General features: G+C 53.6%; 1 protein-coding gene across 14 annotated transcripts; it reads left to right on the top strand.

Annotated features, from left to right (window-relative positions):
- Positions 1–764: 764 nt before the first annotated feature.
- P2RY2 (purinergic receptor P2Y2) lies at positions 765–20,492 on the top strand. 14 transcript variants are annotated; one of them, XM_050756284.1, is made up of 7 exons: positions 794–894; positions 1,621–3,061; positions 10,104–10,274; positions 12,400–12,588; positions 16,855–16,929; positions 18,062–18,185; positions 18,701–20,492. In XM_050756284.1, exon 7 carries the CDS (start codon positions 18,705–18,707, stop codon positions 19,836–19,838), a length of 1,134 nt encoding a protein of 377 aa, XP_050612241.1. In that variant the 5' UTR covers positions 794–894; positions 1,621–3,061; positions 10,104–10,274; positions 12,400–12,588; positions 16,855–16,929; positions 18,062–18,185; positions 18,701–18,704; the 3' UTR covers positions 19,839–20,492. The 14 variants fall into 14 exon arrangements, with proteins under 14 accessions (XP_050612234.1, XP_050612241.1, XP_050612243.1 ...); XM_050756286.1 differs by lacking the exon at positions 16,855–16,929; XM_050756280.1 differs by lacking the exons at positions 16,855–16,929; positions 18,062–18,185 and having other exon boundaries at positions 795–894; positions 1,621–2,589; positions 2,927–3,061.
- The last annotated feature ends 607 nt before the right edge of the window (positions 20,493–21,099 follow it).

A 21,099-nucleotide genomic window follows, 5' to 3' on the forward strand; every position in this document is an offset into this window, starting at 1 on the left:
CGTTCATCCATTCACACCTTCAAGGATTGAGCACCTGGGACAGCAGCAGTAAGAAGGTAGACCTGGTTCCCGCCCTCGGGAGCTCACAGTCTCCGAACGGGTCAGACACGCAGCCCGACCAGGGAAGGCCATTAGAGTGGGGTGGACGTGGACGGCAGAGAAGAGAGTTAAAGCAGCTCAAGATAACGGGCCAGAGAGAGTGGGGAGTTCAGGGAGCTGCTGGTAAGATTAAGGCAGGGAAAGTAGGGAGCACGGAAGAGGTGGGATCCTGAGTACCCCTGCTTTCCTTCCCAGGGTAATGAGGAGAGGCATCCCCTACCCCCACTTTCAAGCAAGGGAGGTGCGTCCTCGTCCTGGGGTTTCGAGCAGGTCTCTCCGAGCAGGTCCCTTCCTGGCCAGCCGGGCTGGGGCGGGGCGGAACAGGGGTAGGGTGGCGCGGCGGCTGGGCGCAAAGGTCCAGCAGTGGGCCACGCAGGCGCCGGGCTGACCTGGCAAAACTTTGGCGTCTCTGAAAACCTCTGCTCACCCGCTCCCTTCTAGCGTGAGGGAGCCGGGCGGCCTCCTTCAGGCCCGGCAGTGGGACCGTCGCCGCCCGCCCCTCCCATTGCAGCACCGGTACAGACGCGCTGACCCCGCGGCCGTGTCGCTGGGCGGCGTCCCGGAGCGGGTGGCGAGGTATCTAACCGGGCGGGTTGAGGGCGGTGCCAGGGTTGGTCAAAGGTCCGCCCCGCCCCCTGCCTGGCCCGGCTTCGGGGGTGGGGAACAGCGCAGGGAGGTGGGTAGCTGGGCTCCCAGGCACGTGGGTCTCTGCGGCGGCGGCTGGACGCAGGCACTGGCACCCGGGAGCCGCGGCGACGGCACGCCGGGCGGAGAAGCGCAGCGCAGGGGCGAGAGGTGCGGTGCCTGGAGGGAACAGGGCGCTTGGAGAGGCCCAGGGAAGCGGCGGGCGCTGGCGCAGGTGCCGACCGGGCGCGGGGCAGGGGAGGGCGCTGTGGAGCGGCTGTCGCCCCGGGGCACCGTTGCGAGCCGGCGTGTAGCGCATAACTGGGCGTCTTGAACGCGCCTGTGGGTCCGTGGTTGAACTTTGTCTCCACGGGAGCGTCGGTCTCGGTGAGTGTAGGCGGGCGCCCAGTTGCGAGGAGACTGTGCGCGAAGTCTGCGTGTTAGCGGGTGAGTGTGTGCGCCCCTCGGGGCGACTGGCCCAGCCTGCGGAACTTGTCTGTGTGTGCTCGGATGTGAGCGTCCCCGTGGCATGGGGCGGTGGGCGGTGCCCAGAGACATGAACCCCTGAAGATCCCCTGCTCCCTGTCCTGCCCCCAGGGTCACTCTGGGTGGCCGCCTACCGCTGGTAAGGTTGAGGGGGGCAGTTGCAGGGAGTGGGCGGGGGAGGAGGGAGTGGGGAGGAAGGACAGTAAAGCCTCTGTCTCAGGACTTTAAATCTGGCAAATGCCGTGGTAGGAAGGGTCAGTCAGGAGAAAGGCGATACCCCACCCCGCAACCCGAAGGCTGCCAGTGGCCCTCTTGGGGTCCTCCAGGAGTGCAGCCCAAGGGTCAGGGACTGCTGGAGACGAGCACTGCCAGCTCGGGATCTGTGGGGTCCATGGCTGCTGTTCCTTTCAGCATGGCATCGCCAGCTTCCCCGGGACCACAGCCTGATCTGCCTGGTTTGTTTTGGATCTAAGCTGAAATAATGATGAGTTTTGAGGATCTGGATGAGGACCCAGGCAAGTTTATTACCTGCTGGTGGAAGTGGGAGGAAGAAGATTCTCTGCGCAGACAGGTCCACAAGAGAGCTCTGGAGACTCAGAGATCTATGTTCCAATCCTGTCTTGGCCACTGTGTGGTCTGAGCAAGCCGTCCTTTCTCTGAGCCTCGGTGGCCTCATCTGTAAGAAGGGACTAATGATACGGGATTTGAGGGCTGTTGAGGAGCTGATGAGTGTGTCATGTTCAGTACCAGTGTCCCCCCATGGGCAGGCTCACAGCTTAGGGATGGGAAGTCAGTCCCTGGAGGGAGCCTGCCAAAACCAGAATCCCACATGTGCCCCTCCCTAGGGCACAAGCCTTCCACAGGACCAAGCCTGAGCCGTGTAGCCTGGGACTTAAGGTCTCTGATAACTGGGGCCTGCCGGCCTTTCCAGCCACCTCTCGCGCCTGATTCTTCACCATGCAGCAGCTGTCTGGAGTCTCTCATTTCTTGCCTCGGTCCTGTTGCATATTCTACACTCCCTGCCTGATAAGCCTCCTACTCGCACCTTCCTCAACTGGAGAACTACCCAGACTTGGGACCCAGCTCAGATGGCCCCTCCTCTGGAAAGCTTTCCTTGATCCCCACAGCAGGGTTGGAGCCTCTTCTAGGCCCCTACAGTCCTGGTGCTGACAGCCCTGGTCCCACCTGGACCGTCATGATCTATGTCTGTCTCCTCCTTTCCTCTTCTCAGGTCTAGGGGGTCCTGGAGGGCAGAAACTGGGTCTGACTCATTTCTGTGTTGCCAGCATCCCGCACAGGGCTGAGCTGAACTGAGAGAGCAGCAGCAGCCCCCATCCCCTGTTTCTGGCCCCAGCTTCTCCAGTAAAGGCCTGGCTGCAGGTGAGCTCCATGTCACTCCAAAGAAGGGCAAACCAGAATATGGTTATCAAAGTGGGTGGCACAGTTTGCCAGAACAGTGTGATCTGGGACACTGCAGGACCTAGAGTGCCCAGGCTAAAGACCTGGATTTTATCCTGAAGGCAATAAGGAGCCATGGAAATTTATGAGCAGAGGAGTTTCATGGTCAGGTGGCATTTCAGAAAGAGCTCTCTGGCTGCGGGATGGAGAATGGATCAAGTAGTGCCAAGTGCAGGAAGGTCAGGGCATTTGTGATGTCAACACTAGAACTGTCCCAGGAGTTGTTTAAACCCTAATTGAGTCCTTGCCCGTTGGCCAGACACTTTTCCCTGAGCCTTCAGATGCTCCTGCTGAGGAATTTGGGGACCTGCAATTGATCTCATTCCAGCTCTGCTCCCAGCTTGTTGGATGACCAGTTCCTGCCCTGCTAGGCTCTAAAAGGAGGCCAGAACAAGTAAGATCCTGCATGGGAGAGTATGTGTGTGGGGAGGCCCTGGCACAAAAGGTTTGTCACTCTTTCTCCTTTTCTCCCTGTCTTGGGCTTTCTTGGAGTCTGGTCAGAGGGGTTAGGTATCCCAGTGGGTAACCCTCAGAAATGACTACCAAACTTGGGCTGTGTAGTGAGGCTGTGGCTCCTCTGTTTGTCTCCCTCCTGCCCTGGATGCATAAGGCTCTAAGAAGGTGTGAGGGTATCACCAGGGCCTCATGAGTGACCCCATGAGAGCTTTGACTTAATGGCTATAGTCTTTAGAGAGGCCATTGTCCCTCTCTAGGTGTCAGTTCTGCCATCTGTAAATTGAGAATGGTGATCCTTGCTTTTTGAGGGCAAAGTTGCTACGAGGATTAAGATAGTGACCAGGGAAGAGCTTTATAAGCCTTAAACTGCAGTGCTTGGAGAAGGAATGTGATACTCATAGACTTAAATTCATTTTGAAGACTGTAAGAGAACATGGGTGCAATAGCAAGGGGTTGTGCTGGTTATTGAAATTTAATTACTGAATGCCTTCCTCCCCTACCCGCTCTGCAGAGATGGCTTCACTAGTAATGATTTACAATCCATTTTGTCTTCCTATAGACCTGTGAGGCAGGAATTGAATCTCCATTTTGCAGATCAGGAAATAGAGGCATGGATTGTATCTTGCCCAGGGTCACCAAGCTGAGGTGAAACCTGGGGCTCCAGTCCATCTGCCAGCTTAGCCCTCCCCATCTGAGACAGAGCCCTGTGGGGTCGGGCCTGGTCCTCTGGCTTCCAGGCTGAGAGGAGTTTGAATTCTGCCCTGGGAACCTGTGTTTGGGGCTTTCTTGTGGCCAGATTACCCAACTGCTGATAAGATAACGCCTGCCCAGACCTGCCCACAGGACCAGAGATGCCTTGTCGATCTGGTGAGGGCAGTGGGGGTTGCCCCTCAAGCCTTCTGCCCAAACTGCCTCTCCCCAGACTGCTTTGTGTAGGCCTGCTTGGTATACCCTCTGGGCCACACCTTCCTCTTGGTTGCCCTTGGGTCCTCGGGCCTGTCCTGTCCTTATTACTGGGCCCTGATAGGAGTAGGCTGGCTGTGTGGGCCACTGTGACCTCTGTACTCATCCAGAGGCCAGTTGTAGGACTACGCTCAGCCATCCCTGCTTTCTCTCTCTGTCCCCATCACCCAGGTTGGGCTCAGGGCAGGTGCCAGTGGGTATGTGGGAAATGAGTGGCAAGGGGGGAGTAGGCATGGAGTAGAAGGGGGGGCTTTTCTCCATGGAGCGCCACAGTTGGTTCTGGAGCAGAGGAGTTCCTCCACCCCCATCACCCCATCTCTTAGGCCTGAGTTGTTCCTGGTCCAAGATGAGTAGCAGGAGTTTCTGGTAGGAGGGTGAGCAGCCTGGGCCCCGAGGAACAACTCCTTGGCCCTCTGCCCTGGTACCTTGTCCCTCTCATTTTAGCTCCTGGGTGAGAGGCCTGGGTGCTGGAGTGAGGGAAAGGGACCTCCCTCAGGCTTCTGGGGCTCACGTGGCCTTTCCCTCCCCAGGTCTGAGGAGAACCTCTGGGTGTGGACCTGGCTTCCTGGTGAATGCCCCAGCCCTGGCTTGTAGGAGGGGGACTCTTGCCATGGCTGGGCTGTCGCAGGAAATCTAGGGCCAAGGGACCTGCTCCTCTCACGGCGCCACCATATTGTCGTCTCCTCCTTGGTCTCCCTCCCTGCGGACTCCCTGTCCCATCTACCTTCCATGTGGCACCATTTTTGTAAAGGTCGACTCTGACCATGTCCTTCCCCTCTTAAGCCTTCCATGGCTCCTCACTGTCCTCAGAATAGAGGCCAAGCTCTTCGGCCTGGCATTTGAGCCTTTTCATGTGAATTCCTCAGGCTCCCACACATTCCATGCCACCTCACCCTCCACAGCAGCCATGTAAGACCTCCCGGCCTTTCCCAGCAGGTCACGCTTTCATCCACCAAGTCTTTGCTCATGCCTCTCCTGCCTTCAGAGCCCTCCTCCCTCTTTGCCCACCTGACAAACTCCTAATCATCTATCAGTTTCCAGCTCAGATGACCCCTCCTCTGCAGAAGCGCTCCCTGACCACCTCCCCCAGGCCAGGTAGGAGTTGCTGTGTGCTCCATAACCCCTGGGCTTGCCTTGTATGGTTTATTCACCCAAGTGGATTTGGTCCCTGTCTGTGTCTTTTTCCCCAGCCTGACTGGGTACTCCTCAAAGGTCCTGCAGAGTGCGATCTGAGTCTGAGTTCCCGAGGTCCCTCTGAGGCCGGGTGCACCAGAGCATTGGCAAGTGTTTGCTGGGACTTTGTGGTTCCTGGGAATGTGATTTAAGATTTCTTACTCTGAATCCAGACTCCTGTGGCTCTGAGAATCTCAAAAGCAAAGGCTATCAGGAGCAACGAGTGATAGAATTGAAGAAACACTGAGCCCACACCCGGAACCAGAGCCTCTTGGAATTAGACTGTGAGAACCAGGGAACTCAGAATCCTGGAGGCACCTGGAGGGGCCATCTCAGAATCACAGGCTCATGTGGTTCCTGGTCGATGCTTTCATCCCCCTTTCCACCTTGGATTCTCCATCCACCTTCTTTCCTCCCAAGCTGGACCCTTCCTGCTCCTCCTCAAATCTTATCACAGTTCCCCTTCCAGGGACCTTGCCTGACTGCTCTGACCATGACCTCTGTCCCTCTGCTGGGGACACCTGGGAGGGCCTACCTACCGAGCAGTGTCGTGGGCTCCTGAATTTCAGTGTCTCCCTGTTGTGACAGGCAGACACAGCCTCCACATTAGGACAGTTCATGATTTGCTAGTGCCATGGTGCACCCATCTGTCCCCTTGTCTTATTCCTCATGGGCTGTCCCATGCAGCAGTGATTCTCCCCATCTGACCACTGAAGAACCCGAGGCTCTGAGAGGGGGGCTGACTTCACCAAGACTGCACAACACAGGCGGCTCCAAGTTAGAGCCTGAACTCAGGGTTCTTGCCTCTTGAATCTGGAGGCATTTGGCTGTGATAGGTTGGGGTGGTGTCCAGGATGTTGTGGTTCTGAGCCTGTTTAATCTAGCAGCATGTCTCTGTAGCCCTGTTCTGGGCTGTGCTGGGATCCAGGTGAGATGGGTGGTTTGGGGTCCTGCTCTGGGTTGGAGGTAAGGTGGTCAAACCCACACTGACAATAATTAGAACACCAGACCTTGAGTAAGTCCCTTCCTCTTTAGAGGTCTTGGCTTTCCGATCTGTAAGCCTGGCTGATCTGAGATTTACCCACTCAGATGCTGCTCTGAGCTCAGCCCTGGTGAGTGGCCTCCACAACCAGGATCCTAGGGGGGTTCCCAAGAAGGAGAGAGCATCTGGAAGGGGGTAGAGAGCCCAAGGGCCGTGTGAAGGGGAGGTCTTACACCACAACGGCACCGGCTGATAGCATCTGAGGTTACCCCTTAGCCATTTCCTCAGACCAGCTTTGGTGCTCCCGGTGCAGAAGCAGGTCAGGCAAGGCAGGGGGCCTGCTGGCCTTCAGCCCCTTGAAGGACATTGAGGAGGGGCTAGGGTGACTTCTAAGCTCCTCAGCTTGTGCACTCCAGCCTTGCCCTCTCCACTCCCCTCAAGCCACCAAGATGAAGAGCAGTTCCTCAAACGTGTCATGTCATCTCTTGTTCATCCTCACTCTGCTCCTCCTGTCTCTCCAACCACCTGACTCCTCATCTTCCAAAATGCAAGTCAGGTGCCCTCTCCTCCAGGAAGCCTTCCCTCATCACCCTTCCAATCCTGTTGGGGGCCTCCTTGGCTTCCTCCAGGCCTGATCACCTTGTGTTATCATCGCCTATTTCTGAGTGTGCCTCCCCTGATCTTGACAGTGAATTCCTTGAGATCTGACCTACCTCAGAGTCCCCAGGTGCCCTGCCCAGCGATGGGCATAGATGTGACAACCTTTGTGAAGGGTGAGTGAGTGAAAGAGTATGGTGGCTATCTGGCTTCTGCTGGGGAATCCCTGGACTGCCTTCCCCCTGAGGACAGCCTTCAGTGTGGGAGACCTGATCTGTGGTTATTCTGGTTGTGACCTTCCTGTAGCCCATAATTCCTGCAAAGCTTCCTGCCCTTCTTGTCTTCCTGAGATACCCCCACCCTCCATGCCTTCTTTACCTGCTGAAATATTCTCTCTTACTATTTCATAAAATGAGCCTAAATCATCTAACCAGCTCAACAACCTTCTGAGGCAGGTACTGTTCTGATATTGAGAGGAAACTGAGTTCTGGGTTTTGGAGTTAAGAGACTTGTCTTACCACTGGGAAGAGCAGAACTGGGATTTCCCATCTGCCTAGTGCCCTCTCTTGCCCCCTTAATGAGGTTCTGGGACTAGGTCCTCTGTTTTCCCTCACAGCACCCCACCCCTGGTGGAGATAGGCAGCAGGGGTCTCCACAGAGGTGACAGGACATTCTCCTCTACCAGACTAGACAGGGTCTGCCACCAGCCAAGGAGGCACATTCCAGAGCCACTCTAGTGGAGGAGCTGGAATGTCATCCAACCACCCTGGAAATTCCACAGTGCCCTGGGAGCTACCCAGCTCCTCCTTCTGACTTTGGCCTCACTAGCCTAGAACCACAAAGAGAAAGACCCAGATTGGGTTAGGGGCAGGACCAGATCAGGGGGTTAGAGGTCTGCACGCTAGGCTTGGCTCTGCCCTTGGCTCACTGGTGACCTTGGGTGAGACCTTGAGCTACCCCTTTCTGGATTTAGTTTTTCTTTTTTTTCTTTTTTTAAAACTATACTTTAAGTTCTAGGGTACATGTGCACAACGTGCAGGTTTGTTACATATGTATACATGTGCCATGTTGGTGTGCTGCACCCATTAACTCGTCATTTACATTAGGTATATCTCCTAATGCTATCCCTCCCCCCTCCCCCCACCCTATGACAGGCCCCGGTGTGTAGTGTTCCCCACCCTCTGTCCAAGTGTTCTCATTGTTCAGTTCACACCTATAAGTGAGAAAATGTGGTGTTTGGTTTTCTGTCCTTTCTATAGTTTGCTCAGAATGATGTTTTCCAGCTTCATCCATGTCCCTACAAAGGACATGAACTCTTCCTTTTTTATGGTTGCATAATATTCCATGGTGTATATGTGCCACATTTTCTTAATCCAGTCTCTCATTGGTGGACATTTGGGTTGGGTCCAAGTCTTTGCTATTGTGAATAGTGCCACAATAAACATACGTGTGCATGTGTCTTTATAGCAGCATGATTTATAATCCTTTGGGTATATACCCAGTAATGGGATGGCTGGACCAAATGGTATTTCTAGTTCTAGATCCTTGAGGAATCGCCACACTGTCTTCCACAATGGTTGAACTAGTTTACAGTCCCACCAACAGTGTAAAAGTGTTCCTATTTCTCAACATCCTCTCCAGCACCTGTTGTTTCCCGACTTTTTAATGATTGCCATTCTAACTGGTGTGAGATGGTATCTCATTGTGGTTTTGATACGCATTTCTCTGATGGCCGGTAATGATGAGCATTTTTTCATATGTCTGCTGGCTGCATAAATGTCTTCTTTTGAGAAGTGTCTGTTCATATCCTTTGCCCACTTTTTGATGGGGTTGTTTGATTTTTTTCTTGTAAATTTGTTTAAGTTCTTGGTAGATTCTAGATATTTGTCAGATGGGTAGATTGCAAAAATTGTCAGATTTTTGTCAGATGGGTAGATTGCAAAAATTTTCTCCCACTCTGTAGGTTGCCTATTCACTCTAATGGTAGGTTCTTTTGCTGTGCAGAAGCTCTTTAGTTTAATTAGATCCCATTTCCCAATTTTGGCTTCTGTTGACGTTGCATTTGGTGTTTTAGACATGAAGTCCTTGCCTATGCCTATGTCCTGAATGGTATTGCCTACGTTTTCTTCTAGGGATTTTATGGTTTTAGGTCTGACATTTAAGTCTTTAATCCATCTTGAATTAATTTTTGTATAAAGTGTAAGGAAGGGATCCAGTTTCAGCTTTCTACATATGGCTAGCCAGTTTTACCAGTCCCATTTATTAAATAGGGAGTCCTTTCTCCATTTCTTGTTTTTGTCAGGTTTGTCAAAGATCACATGGTTGTAGATGTGTGGTATTATTTCTGAGGGCTCTATTCTGTTCTATTGGTCTATATCTCTGTTTTGGTACCAGTACCATGCTGTTTTGATTACTGCAGCCTTGTAGTATAGTTTGAAGTCAGGTAGTGTGATGCCTCCACCTTTGTTCTTTTGGCTTAGGATTGTCTTGGCAATGCAGGCTCCTTTTTGGTTCCATATGAACTTTAAAGTAGTTTTTTCCACTTCTGTGAAGAAAGTCATTGGTGGCTTGATGGGGATGGCATTGAATCTATAAATTACCTTAGGCTCTATGTCTGGCCTTAGTTTTTCTACCTGTGAGATAGATGCAATAACCACCATGACCTCCTCACACAAAGGAAGTACTGAAAAGTACTGAAAAGAGTAAATCCTGGGCCCTGCCACTCCTCTGGCAGAGAACTGAGCAGACAGGCAGAGAGCTGTGGGGCCAAAAAGGGATGGTCAGGCAGCTTCCTGGGAGAGGGCCTGGGGCTTGCAGGGTGGGAGGTAGTGGTCAGGGGCACAGCCTCTGAAGTCGGACAACCCAGAGTGGCTATGCCGTTTGCTAGCTTTGTGAGCTGTGAGGTTATTTAGCCTCTCTGAGTCTCTCAGGATTCAACGAGAAGAGGTATATGAAGTCACCTAACACAGAACTTGGCACAGGGACAGCACTAAACTCTTGTGGTGATATAGGTGTTAGATGATAAGGGAGGCTGTCTCTGAGCAACAATATGACCATGGGACTGCTTTTGTTGTGCCTGAGACAGGAATATGAGGGCAAGGGCAGAGAGGATGGGTTTTCTGGAGCGATGGCAGAGACCAGATCAGCCAGGGCCTGAGTGCCAGGTTGAGGAGCTGGGACAGTCGCCTGAGGGCACTAGGGAGCCACGAACATGACTCAACAACATGACTCAACACAATCCAACTCAATTGGATTTGTGTTTTAGGAAACCACATGACCGCAGTGTGAAAGGTGGACAGACAGGGCAGGGGTGGAGGCACGGAGGCCAGTGAGGAGGCTGGTGCTGTGGACTGCGGAAAAACAGACCTCAGGCTGCAGTGTGGGGACCATGTGGTGCATGTCCGAGGAATTTCACTGGTTGAACTAACAGGACTTGGTGAGTGGTGGGCTTCTAGCAGGGTGGAGAAGAGGGAGGTTTTCCAGGCTGTATCAGAGGTTTGAAACCTGGAAAGATGGTGGGGGCCCTTCTCAGAAATGAGAACCACTTGGAGAAAGTGATATTCTCCACTTTAGCCTGTTGAGTCAAGGCATTTTCTAAGGAGGAGGAGACAGGGCGTGCACCTGGGTGCAGCAGGGTGAAAAGGTTGACGTTCCCTCACCTTGTCATAGTCTCTAGAGTAGATCAGCGGGGAGCTACCAGCCCACCGGCCTTGTCAGTCTGAGACCACCGGGCAAGGTGCACTCAGTAAGCAGTGGCCCAGAGGCACTTCCCATGAACACCCCTGCCCTATCCCCAAGGTATTCTTGCAGTGTCCCCATCTCCTCTCCCACATGCCCCCACCCTTGTACTGCACTTCCAGCTTGGGGACCTTGGCTCAGCTGTCACAGACCCACTCCTCCATCCTAGGGAAATGAAGATGGAAAAAGAAAAACTCAGGAGTTGCATGTTCTATTTCTCCTTTGAGGTATCTGAGGTGCTGGTGGAGGGTGAGACCTGCCCACACAGAGGGTCCCCTCCACCAGGCAACTGTCCCCTCCCCGAAACCCTGTGCTTGGTGTGCACAAGGGGCTCCAAGGTGAGATAAAAACCACAGCCAGAATTCGGGAGGGCTGGGCTCTAGTCTTGGTTCTGTCCCTGACTTACTGTGAGGCTTGGGCCTGTTTCCTCCTCTGTGAAAGAGGGTTTCGCACAGGAGATTTCTTTTTTTTTTTTTTTTTTTTTTTTTGAGACGGAGTCTCACGCTGTTGCCCAGGCTGGAGTGCAGTGGCGCGATCTCGGCTCACTGCAAGCTCCGCCTCCTGGGTTCACGCCATTCTCCTGCCTCAGCCTCCTGAGTAGCTAGGACTACAGGCGCCCGCCACCGCGCCCGGCTAATTTTTTGTATTTTTAGTAGAGACAGGGTTTCACTGTGGTCTTGATCTCCTGACCTTGTGATCCGCCCGCCTCGGCCTCCCAAAGTGCTGGGATTACAGGCTTGAGCCACCGCGCCCGGCAGGAGATTTCATACACACACACACACACACACACACACACACACACACACTTTAAGTTCTGGGTTACGTGTTCAGAACGTGCAGTTTTGTTATATAGGTATACACATGCCCTAGTGGTTTGCTGTACCCATCAACCTGTCACCTACATTACGTATTTCTCCTAATGTTATCCCTCCCCTAGCCCTGCAACCCCAACAGGCCCCGGTGTGTGATGTTCCCCTTCCTGTGTCCATGTGTTCTCATTGTTCAACTCCCACTTATAGGTGAGAACATGCAGTGTTTAGTTTTCTGATCTTGTGATAGTTTGCTGAGAATTATGGTTTCCAGCTTCATCCATGTCCCTGCAAAGGACATGAACTCATCCTTTTTTATGGCTGCATAGTATTCCATGGTGTATATATGGCACAGGAGATTTCTAAATGCAGTTTTAGGCCCTGATGGTCTAGACTCTGTGTGTGTGTGTGTGTGTGTGTGTGCATCCGTATGTGTCCACTGCATGTACACCTGAGTGTGACTCTGCATGCCTTTGTGTATCTATGTGTCTTGGTGTGTCTGTGCCAGTGTGTGTTCAGGTGTGGCATATGTGTGTTTATAACACCTATGGAGGAATGCTTAGAGGTAGGAGTGGGGAGGAAGGGGGTCTCTAGAAAGATGTAGCTTAGGCAAAAGTGTGTTGGCAGAAGGACAATACAATGCACCCTGGGCAAAGAGGGTATTGACTTTTCCTACTATGGGGCCAAAGCACAGAACCAGGACCGAGGGAAGGGACACTGGAGGCTTGGAGGCTTGGCTCAGCTGTACAGGACATGGGTGAGACTTTCCTCCAGGCAGGGCCACCACTCTATGAAAGGCAGCCTGGGGAAAGGGGCTGTGAATAACTCATTCCTGGAACACATGAGCTGCAGTTTGGGTGTACAGAGGGCACTCAGACCAGGACAAACACCAGGCCACCTCTCTGCCTCCTTCTGGTTAAGGTTACCACAGAGGAGGTGGCCCTGGGGGGAATTGGCCTAGCTGGGTTTCCATGACCCTGAGACCATGCTTTCTCTACTTCCCTCTGTCTGCAGGAGCCCCTTGCGGCAACCGCACTGCCTGCCCAGAAAAATGCTGGAGGCTAGGTGTGGCCCCAGGCCTGGGGACCTGTTTTTCCTGTTTCCTGCAGAGTTCCCTGCAGCCCAGTCCAGGTGTGTGCATTCATGAATGAGGAACCCGAGCAGGCACTGAGCATCCTGACCTGGAGAGCGGGGGCTGGTCAGGTACGTGTGGCGGGGGGGCGGGTGCACTGGCTGGGAGGTGAGGGCGGGTGCGTGTGCTGTTGTGCCTGTGTCTGCCCTGAACTGGCTTAGATCAAGGGGATCCGAAGGCAGGTGCCCTGCTCTGCTCCCTCATCCCAGGCTGTGATGAATTCAGGCTTTGAAGTCAGATAGCTTTGGGTGTCAAGTCTAATTTTTCCAATGCCTGGCAGTGTAACCTTGTACAAATAGCTTAACCTCTATGGCAATATCTACCAAGGGGTGGGGATGGGGGATGACGATGCTGTGTGAAAGCTGCTCAGCCCAGGTCTGGCCCCTACAAAGCAGGGTGGGTGGAGAATCCTAATCAGACTGACCCAGGTTCTGAGCCAGATAAAAACCTGTGGCAGGTCTCAGACAGCCAACCCATCTCCAGTGCGCCCATGTCCAATCCCCTCCCGCTGGCACTTCCCTGACCTGTCCAGAGAAAGGCAGAGTCTCCTGGGCTCCTGTGGCAGTTGAAGGAGAGACAGTCTAGGGACATAAGCAGGTTCCAGGTGGGCCAGGACCCCTAGAGGGGCTGGGTTGTCCCCTGGTTACTTAGGGTCAGCAGCTAAGAAACCTTTAAGCATTCTTGTCCTTGAGAGGCCCTCAGAGAAGCAAGTAATTTGTAAGTAATTTGATCAAGGTTACAGCACTGGAGATGGGCTGCAAATCCTATTCAGGTACATCCCACAGTGGAAGTGGCTGAAGGAGGGAGGTAGTGAACTCCCTGTTTATGGGAGTGTGCAGAAGCTGCAGAGGGCTTGTGCCTGTGTGTGCCTCCTCTGGGCCCCCATAGCCTCTTGTGCTTGATTCATTCATTCATTCATTCATTCATTCATTCTCTCGTTCCTGTAATCCTCCTGTGGTCAGGCCTCCTGCTGGATGATAGGGGCAGAGAAAAGCATCAGATGGACCCAGCCTTCAAAGAGCACCTGAAATGTGTTGGGGTACAGGATGGAAGGACAAATTACCAACTGGCTGAGAAACATCCTAAGGGGTGATGGAAGGGAGAGCTTCAGAGATTAGAAGATCCTTTGGGACGTACGAAGGAGTGCAGTGTGGGTGGGTTCAGGGAAGGCTTTCCAGTGAGAAAGAACAGAATGAACACAGGCAGGGGAGCCTGGAAGGGTCCTTACAAGGCTCACATCTCCCCTCCAGACTGGGAGTTCCTTGGGGCAGGGCCAGCCAGACTGGGGCACAACAGGGCTGGTGCGCATTGGATAGTCAGGTGGAGCCTGGGGCTCCCAGGGGCATCAGCCCCAGGGGCATCAGGATCAGGAGAGGCAGAAGGGAGACTTAAGGGAGGGGGCTGGGAAGTTGGCTGTCCCTCTAAGGCAGGGCTAGGAAAGATGTACTCACAGGTTGGTAAGCCAGCCTGTAGAACGAGAGGGTGGGCGGGGTGAGTCTGGCCCAGGGCCATGGTGATGGAGTCCCCAGCTGGCTTGGGAGGGTGGGGGCCAGGATGTCTTAAAACAGGTGGAAGGGGCAGCTCCCTTAGTTCAAGGGAGACAGGGAAGTCTCCACCCCTCATTTCAGTGTCAGAGATTCCACCGTTACGGATTAGCAGGAAACTCTTCATGCAGGGTGATGAGATGTTTATGTTGACTGTGGAGGGAGGTCAGGCCTCATCTCTGAGGCAGGAACAGAGCAATGGAGTGAAGGCGAGACTGGGCATGAGTGTCTAGGTCATGGAGGAAGCCCCCTCCCTGTCCAAGTGGGTCAGAGGACCTCCCGGGGACATTTTGGGGCTGCAGTTGTCAAGGCTAGGGGACTTGACTAGTGTCTGATACTTGGGAAGGAAGGAAGGAAGGAAATGCTTGATGTCACCTGATGTTTTGTGGCAGAGCTAGACTCGAACCTCGGCTTACTGATACCCAGGTGGGGCTCTGTCCTGGGAGGGAATGTGGCTCCTCCATAGCTCCTCAGTCTCGCACAGGGGCCTCTCCTTGCTTGTCCTGCAGCTTCTGTGAGTCAGTGACTCTTAGCTGGCGTTCCAAAGCTCCAGACCTGATGGACCCAGGCTGTGCCCATCCCCACACTTGCCATGGTTGACACTGAATTCCTCTTCCCCACCATTCCTCCATCAGGGAACAGTCTCCAGAGCCTCCCTCCCAAACATCTCTCCCCTTGCAGGGCCCCTCCCCTCACAGGGCTCAAGGCCTTCCCCTTCTTGGGTCTCAGTGTCACTCCCCTGGCCCACCACACTCACCTCTACAGCCTCCAGTCAGGACCTCCAGTCCCACCTCCACTGTGGCCAAAGGTTTCTGGAAAAGGCCACCACTAGCTGAACCTTGGCACTCATAACACCACCGTGTGCCTACTGTGTGCCAGGCTCTATTCCAGACATTTTACACAAATGACTCGACCTTCACAGCAGTCCTGTGGTGGAGATTCTAGTAACTGTCCCATTTTACAGCTGAGAAAGCAGAAGCAGTCTGGCTCCAGCGCCCAGGTTCTTAATCACTGGGTTCTCTGCACTGAGGGATAAAGAGCCGTGAGTTCAACAGGTGGAGATGAGGGCCACGAATGAATTCCAGGTAGAAGGAGCAGCAGCAACTAAGGCTGGGAGGGGAGAGTGTTAGGCACATCCAGGAAACTGCAGGTCACAGGGGTTGGGGCGGGTGAGGTTGGCAGAGGCTCAGTTATGAAAACCTCAGGTACCAGACTTGAGGTCTGGGCTTTCTCCTGAGAGAGGGTAGGAGCGGCAGGAGGATTCCAAACAGAGGAATGCTTTATTTGACAAAGGCCACTCTGGATTTTGGTGGGTGGGTGGGTGGGACTGGGGCTGGAGGAGGGAGGCCAGTGCAGCTGGCAGCAGGAACTGTCCTGACCCTGGGTAAGATGGGTCTCAGCCACTTGACCTGCCAGAGCCCCAGCCTCTACCTGTCTCTTCTTAACTTGGCACCACATAAGCTTCTCCTGGCCTCGTCACCCTGGTTTTGCCCTGGCTCCTGGGGAGCCATCCGTGTCCATGGCAGGGGGAGCAAGGGTGCAGGCCCACTTGCTTCTGAGTGCACATTTGCTGACAACAGGAGACAGAGAAGATCTGGGAGTCTTGGTGGAAGAAGGGAAACTGGCCGGGCGCCGTGGCCCACACCTGTAATCCCAGTACTTTGGGAGGCTGAGGTGGGTGGATCACTTGAGGTCAGGAGTTCGAGACCAGCCTGGGCAACATGGTGAAACCCCATCTCTACTAAAAAATACAAAAACATTAGCTAGGCATGGTGGCACACACCTGTAATCCCAGCTACTTGGGAGGCTGAGACATGAGAATTGCTTGAACCCAGGAGACAGAGGTTGCAGGAAGCTGAGATCATGCCACTGCATTCCAGCCTGGGCAATGGAGTGAAAATCTGTCTCAAAAAGAAAAAAACAAAAGAAAGAAAAAAAGAAGGGAAATTGAAGGATCTCTACACCCCCAGCACCCCTAATCTCAATCTCCTGGGCCTTGAACTGCCTCTGGGAAGCCAGGGCTGGAAAAGCAGCTCAGGGTCTATGGGAGTGGATGTTGCAGGCCCTGCAGAGTCCCCCAGTCCCTCAGGACTCCAGGATCTAAAATGAAGGGAATTAGTACGGGCACGATGGCTCACACCTGTAATCCCAGCACTTTGAGAGACCAAGGCAGGAAGATCACTTGAGGTCAGGAGTTCGAGAGCAGCCTGGCCAACATGATAAAACCCCATCTCTACTAAAAATACAAAAATTAGCCAGGTGTGGTAGCATGTGCCTGTAACTCCAGCTACTCGGGAGGCTGAGACAGGAGAATCGCTTGAACCTGGGAGATAGAGGTTGCAGTGAGCCGAGATCAGGCCATTGTACTCCAGCCTTGGCGAAAAAGGGGGACTCCATCTAAAAATTAAAAATTAAAAATAAATAAATAAAATAAAAATGAAGGGAATTATATGGCCCCAGATTCTCAGGATGAAGAGGACTCCACATCTCATCTGCCCTTTCCATCCTCCCAGACATACCCCGACACAGGCACAAGCCCTTCTGCATCCTCTGCTAGAGAGTCACTTGCATACTCCCATAAACAGGGAGTTCACTACCACCATCCCACAGCCACTTCCAGGGACTGGACCTGGACAGGAATTGCAACCCATCCCCAGTAGCATGACCTTGACCAAATAACTTACATGATCTGTGTCTTAGCTTCGTGATTGGAGAACTGGGGATGGTGACTTGGCCCCCAGAACACATCGTAAGGATAAAGTGAAGTAACTTTTTTTTTTTTTTCTGAGACAGAGTCTTGCTGTGTCGCCCAGGCTGGAGTACATGGGGTGATTCTGGCTCACTGCAACCTCCGCCTCCTGGGCCCAGGTGATCCACCCACCTCAGCCTCCCGAGTAGCTGGGACTACAGGCGCCTGCCACCACACCTGGCTAATTTTGTGTGTGTATATTTTTAGTAGAGACAGGGTTTCTCCATGGTGGCCAGGCTGGTCTTGAACTCCTGGCTTCAAGTGATCCGCCCGCCTCAGCCTCCCAAAGTGCTGGGATTACAGGTGTGAGCCACCACGCCTGGCCTAAGTGAATAACTTTTATAAAGCAGGCTTAGTAGTAGGGTTTGAAAAATGTTAGCTCCTCCTTCCCCTTCACACTGCTAGAAAGTGCTTCTTTGTGTTTTTCTCGAACTTGCCCACCCAGGACTCCTGCTATGATTTCCAACCTGCCTCCTGGGATGTTAGGCACGTCTTTGTCTTCCAGGCCGGGATGTCTGTCCCCTACCTCCCAGCTGCGAGAGAGCCCTTAACTGGTCACCTGGGTAGGGGTGAGGAGGAGAGGGAGGGGACAAGCTGCTCCCTAGGCACTCACTGTCTGTTGGATGGTCAGTCCCCATGGGTGTGTTATATGCTTAGTGGGGACAAGGTTGGGGGGGATACTGATGGTATGCAGAGAGAAACTGGATAAGCATAGAAGAAGCTGCATTTACCACACAGAAGAAGACCCGTTGGCCCCCATCCCCATCTTCACCCCAGATTTCCCTAGACTCTTGGAGGGGGGGTTACTTCAGGGGGATTCCCTGGTAGCCTCACAGGCTCAGGGGCAGTTGATAGATATAGAAATTGCCAGAATAGAGGAAGATGAAAAAGTGAAGGAATAACTGAAGAGGGAGATCTTTGGAAATACTTGCTCAAATACCAGAACACTAGGTGTGCACCCAGAGCCTGCCACAGAGTGGGAGAACGAGCTGGAGAGAACTCTGCAGGGGGCTGTTGGATGCCCACCGGCCAGAAATGCCTCTGCAGGCAGTAGGCATTGGGTGTGAAGCAGGGTCAGCCAGCCTCAAAGGCCCCTTCCCATGGACTCAAAATTCTCAAAATTACCCGCTCTGGCACCCCCAGATCCTCAGATTCTAGGGCTCAGAATCCTACATCTAAAACTCTGATCCTGAGGTTCTAGAGAGGGGTAAGAAAACTATCCACCCCACCCCCCGCCCTCCCCTCTCCCAGAGATGGGATCTTGCTATATCATCCAGGCTGGAGTGCAGTGGTGTGGCCACATCTCACTGCAGCCTCAACCTCCTGGGCTCCAATGATCCTCCCACCTCAGCCTGCCAAGTAGCTGGGACTACAGGTGAGTGCCAGCACGCCTGGCTAATTTTTAACACAAATTTTGTAGAGATGGGGTCTCACTTTGTTGCCTAGGCTGGGCTTAAGCACCTGGTTTCTGCCTTGGCCTCCCGAGTAGCTAGGATTATAGGCATGAGCCACTGCACCCAGCTTGAGCTAACTTTTTTTGAAGGTCAGATAGTGAATATTTTAGACTTCACAGGCCATATGGTCTTTATCACAACTACTCAACTCTTTGTAAACAGATGGGTACAGTTGTGTTCCAATAAAGCTGAATTTACAAAAGCAGACTGGATCTGGCTTTTGTACTATAGTTTGTCTACCCCTGTTCTCAAGTTTGACGATTGTGTGATCCTGATATTCATGGATCTCATGCATTCTCAAGGTTCCAAAGCTTGGAGGTTCCAGGTCCAGATCCAAGTCAGATGGCAACGAAAGCCCTGGTCAGGTGGCTGTGTCAGGTCCCCTAGGGGCGCTCCAGCCACAACCCTCATGGCCTCACCCCTCCCTTCCCTGCAGGGCGATGGCGGCAGACCTGGGCCCCTGGAATGGCACCATCAATGGCACCTGGGATGGGGATGAGCTGGGCTACAGGTGCCGCTTCAACGAGGACTTCAAGTACGTGCTGCTGCCTGTGTCCTACGGCGTGGTGTGTGTGCTTGGGCTGTGTCTGAACGCCGTGGCGCTCTACATCTTCTTGTGCCGCCTCAAGACCTGGAATGCGTCCACCACATACATGTTCCACCTGGCTGTGTCTGATGCACTGTATGCGGCCTCCCTGCCGCTGCTGGTCTATTACTACGCCCGCGGCGACCACTGGCCCTTTAGCACCGTGCTCTGCAAGCTGGTGCGCTTCCTCTTCTACACCAATCTTTACTGCAGCATCCTCTTCCTCACCTGCATCAGCGTGCACCGGTGTCTGGGTGTCTTACGCCCTCTGCGCTCCCTGCGCTGGGGCCAGGCCCGCTACGCTCGCCGGGTGGCCGGGGCCGTGTGGGTGTTGGTGCTGGCCTGCCAGGCCCCTGTGCTCTACTTTGTCACCACCAGCGCACGTGGGGGCCGCGTGACCTGCCACGACACCTCGGCGCCCGATCTCTTCAGCCGCTTCGTGGCCTACAGCTCAGTCATGCTGGGCCTGCTCTTCGCGGTGCCCTTTGCCATCATCCTTGTCTGTTACATGCTCATGGCTCGGCGGCTGCTAAAGCCGGCCTACGGGACCTCGGGCGGCCTGCCTAGGGCCAAGCGCAAGTCCGTGCGCACCATCGCCATAGTGCTGGCTGTCTTCGCCCTCTGCTTCCTGCCCTTCCATGTCACCCGCACCCTCTACTACTCCTTCCGCTCGCTGGACCTCAGCTGCCACACCCTCAACGCCATCAACATGGCCTACAAGATCACCCGGCCACTGGCCAGTGCTAACAGTTGCCTTGACCCGGTGCTCTACTTCCTTGCTGGGCAGAGGCTTGTACGCTTTGCCCGAGATGCCAAGCCACCCACTGACTCCAGCCCTGCCACCCCGGCTCGCCGCAGGCTGGGCCTGCGCAGATCCGACAGAACTGACATGCAGAGGATAGAAGATGTGTTGGGCAGCAGTGAGGACTCTAGGCGGACAGAGTCCACACTGGCTAGTAGCGAGAACACTAAAGACATTAGGCTGTAGGAGCAGAACACTTCAGCCTGCGCAGGTTTATATTGGGAAGCTGCAGGGACCAGGGCTTGTGCAGATTGTACGGTCTCCCCAGATATGGACCATCAGTGACTCATGCTGGATGACCAAGGAAGCCATGACCCCATGCTCCGTCATTTAACAGGGGCTCAGGATATTCGCTCTGTGGTCCAGAGTCAACTGTTCCCATAACCCCTAGTCACCGTTTGTGTGTATGAATTGGGGGAATTAAGTTTCAAGAAAGGCGAGAGTTAAGGTCAATGACACCCCTGGCCTGACTCTCACGCAAGTAGCTGGCTGTACTGCCAAGGTACCTAGGTTGGAGTCTAGCCTAATCAAGTCAAATGGAGAAACAGGCCCAGAGAGGAAAGTGGCTTACCAAGGTCACGTACCAGAGTCTGTAGCTGAGCTACCTGGGGTGGCGGCCAAGTCACAGGTTGGCCAGAAAACCCTGGTAAGTAATGAGGGCTGAGTTTGCACAGTGGTCTGGAATGGACTGGGTGCCACAGTGGACTCAGCTCTAAGGAGTACCCCCAGCCCAAGAGATGAACATCTGGGGACTAATGTCATAGACCCATCTGGAGGCTCCCATGGGCTAGGAGCCAGTGTGAGGCTGTAACTTATACTAAAGGTTGTGTTGCCTGCTGAGCTGTGCCTTATTGTGTGCTTGGGGGATGAGGATATGGTGGGGAAGCTTTCACCAGCCACACAAGGGTCCTTTCTCCAACCCATTCCCTTCTGCCACCTACCTTCTCACTAGCTGTCTCAGGAGTAGTCTCCTTTCAGGGATCCTCTCTCTAGACCCCAGATCCTCTCTCTAGACCCCACTTTAAAGCCAGTTGGCTTCTGTGCCTGACTCTGTGCTGAGCACAGAGGGAAGTCAGGTGCAGTCCCAGTCCTTGAGATTTCCCAGTTTAGGTGGTGGCCAGTCATGTGCTGGTAAATGTTAAACCATTTAACTGGAGCTCTGATTTAACTGGGAACCCCTTCTTTGTAGAACTGCCCAGTTTCATGATGCAAAAACTCTTATGGCCGAATTCAAACTATAAACATGATGTCCGCTTCCTTGTAAAATTCCTGAAAATTTAACAATTGGTTCTTGGAAGCAGGTACAAGTCACTCTAGCACACCACTGGATAATGCCAAGTGGATGGGGCTGTGAGCCAGGGGGTCAGGGAAGGGTTCCTGGAGTGGGAGACTCCTGAGTTGTAGCTTCTGAGAAAAGCAGCTCACCAGAAGAAAATCCACATGCAGG

Source organism: Macaca thibetana, chromosome 14 (assembly GCF_024542745.1).
Source record: "Macaca thibetana thibetana isolate TM-01 chromosome 14, ASM2454274v1, whole genome shotgun sequence".
Classification (NCBI taxonomy): Eukaryota; Metazoa; Chordata; class Mammalia; order Primates; family Cercopithecidae; genus Macaca; species Macaca thibetana.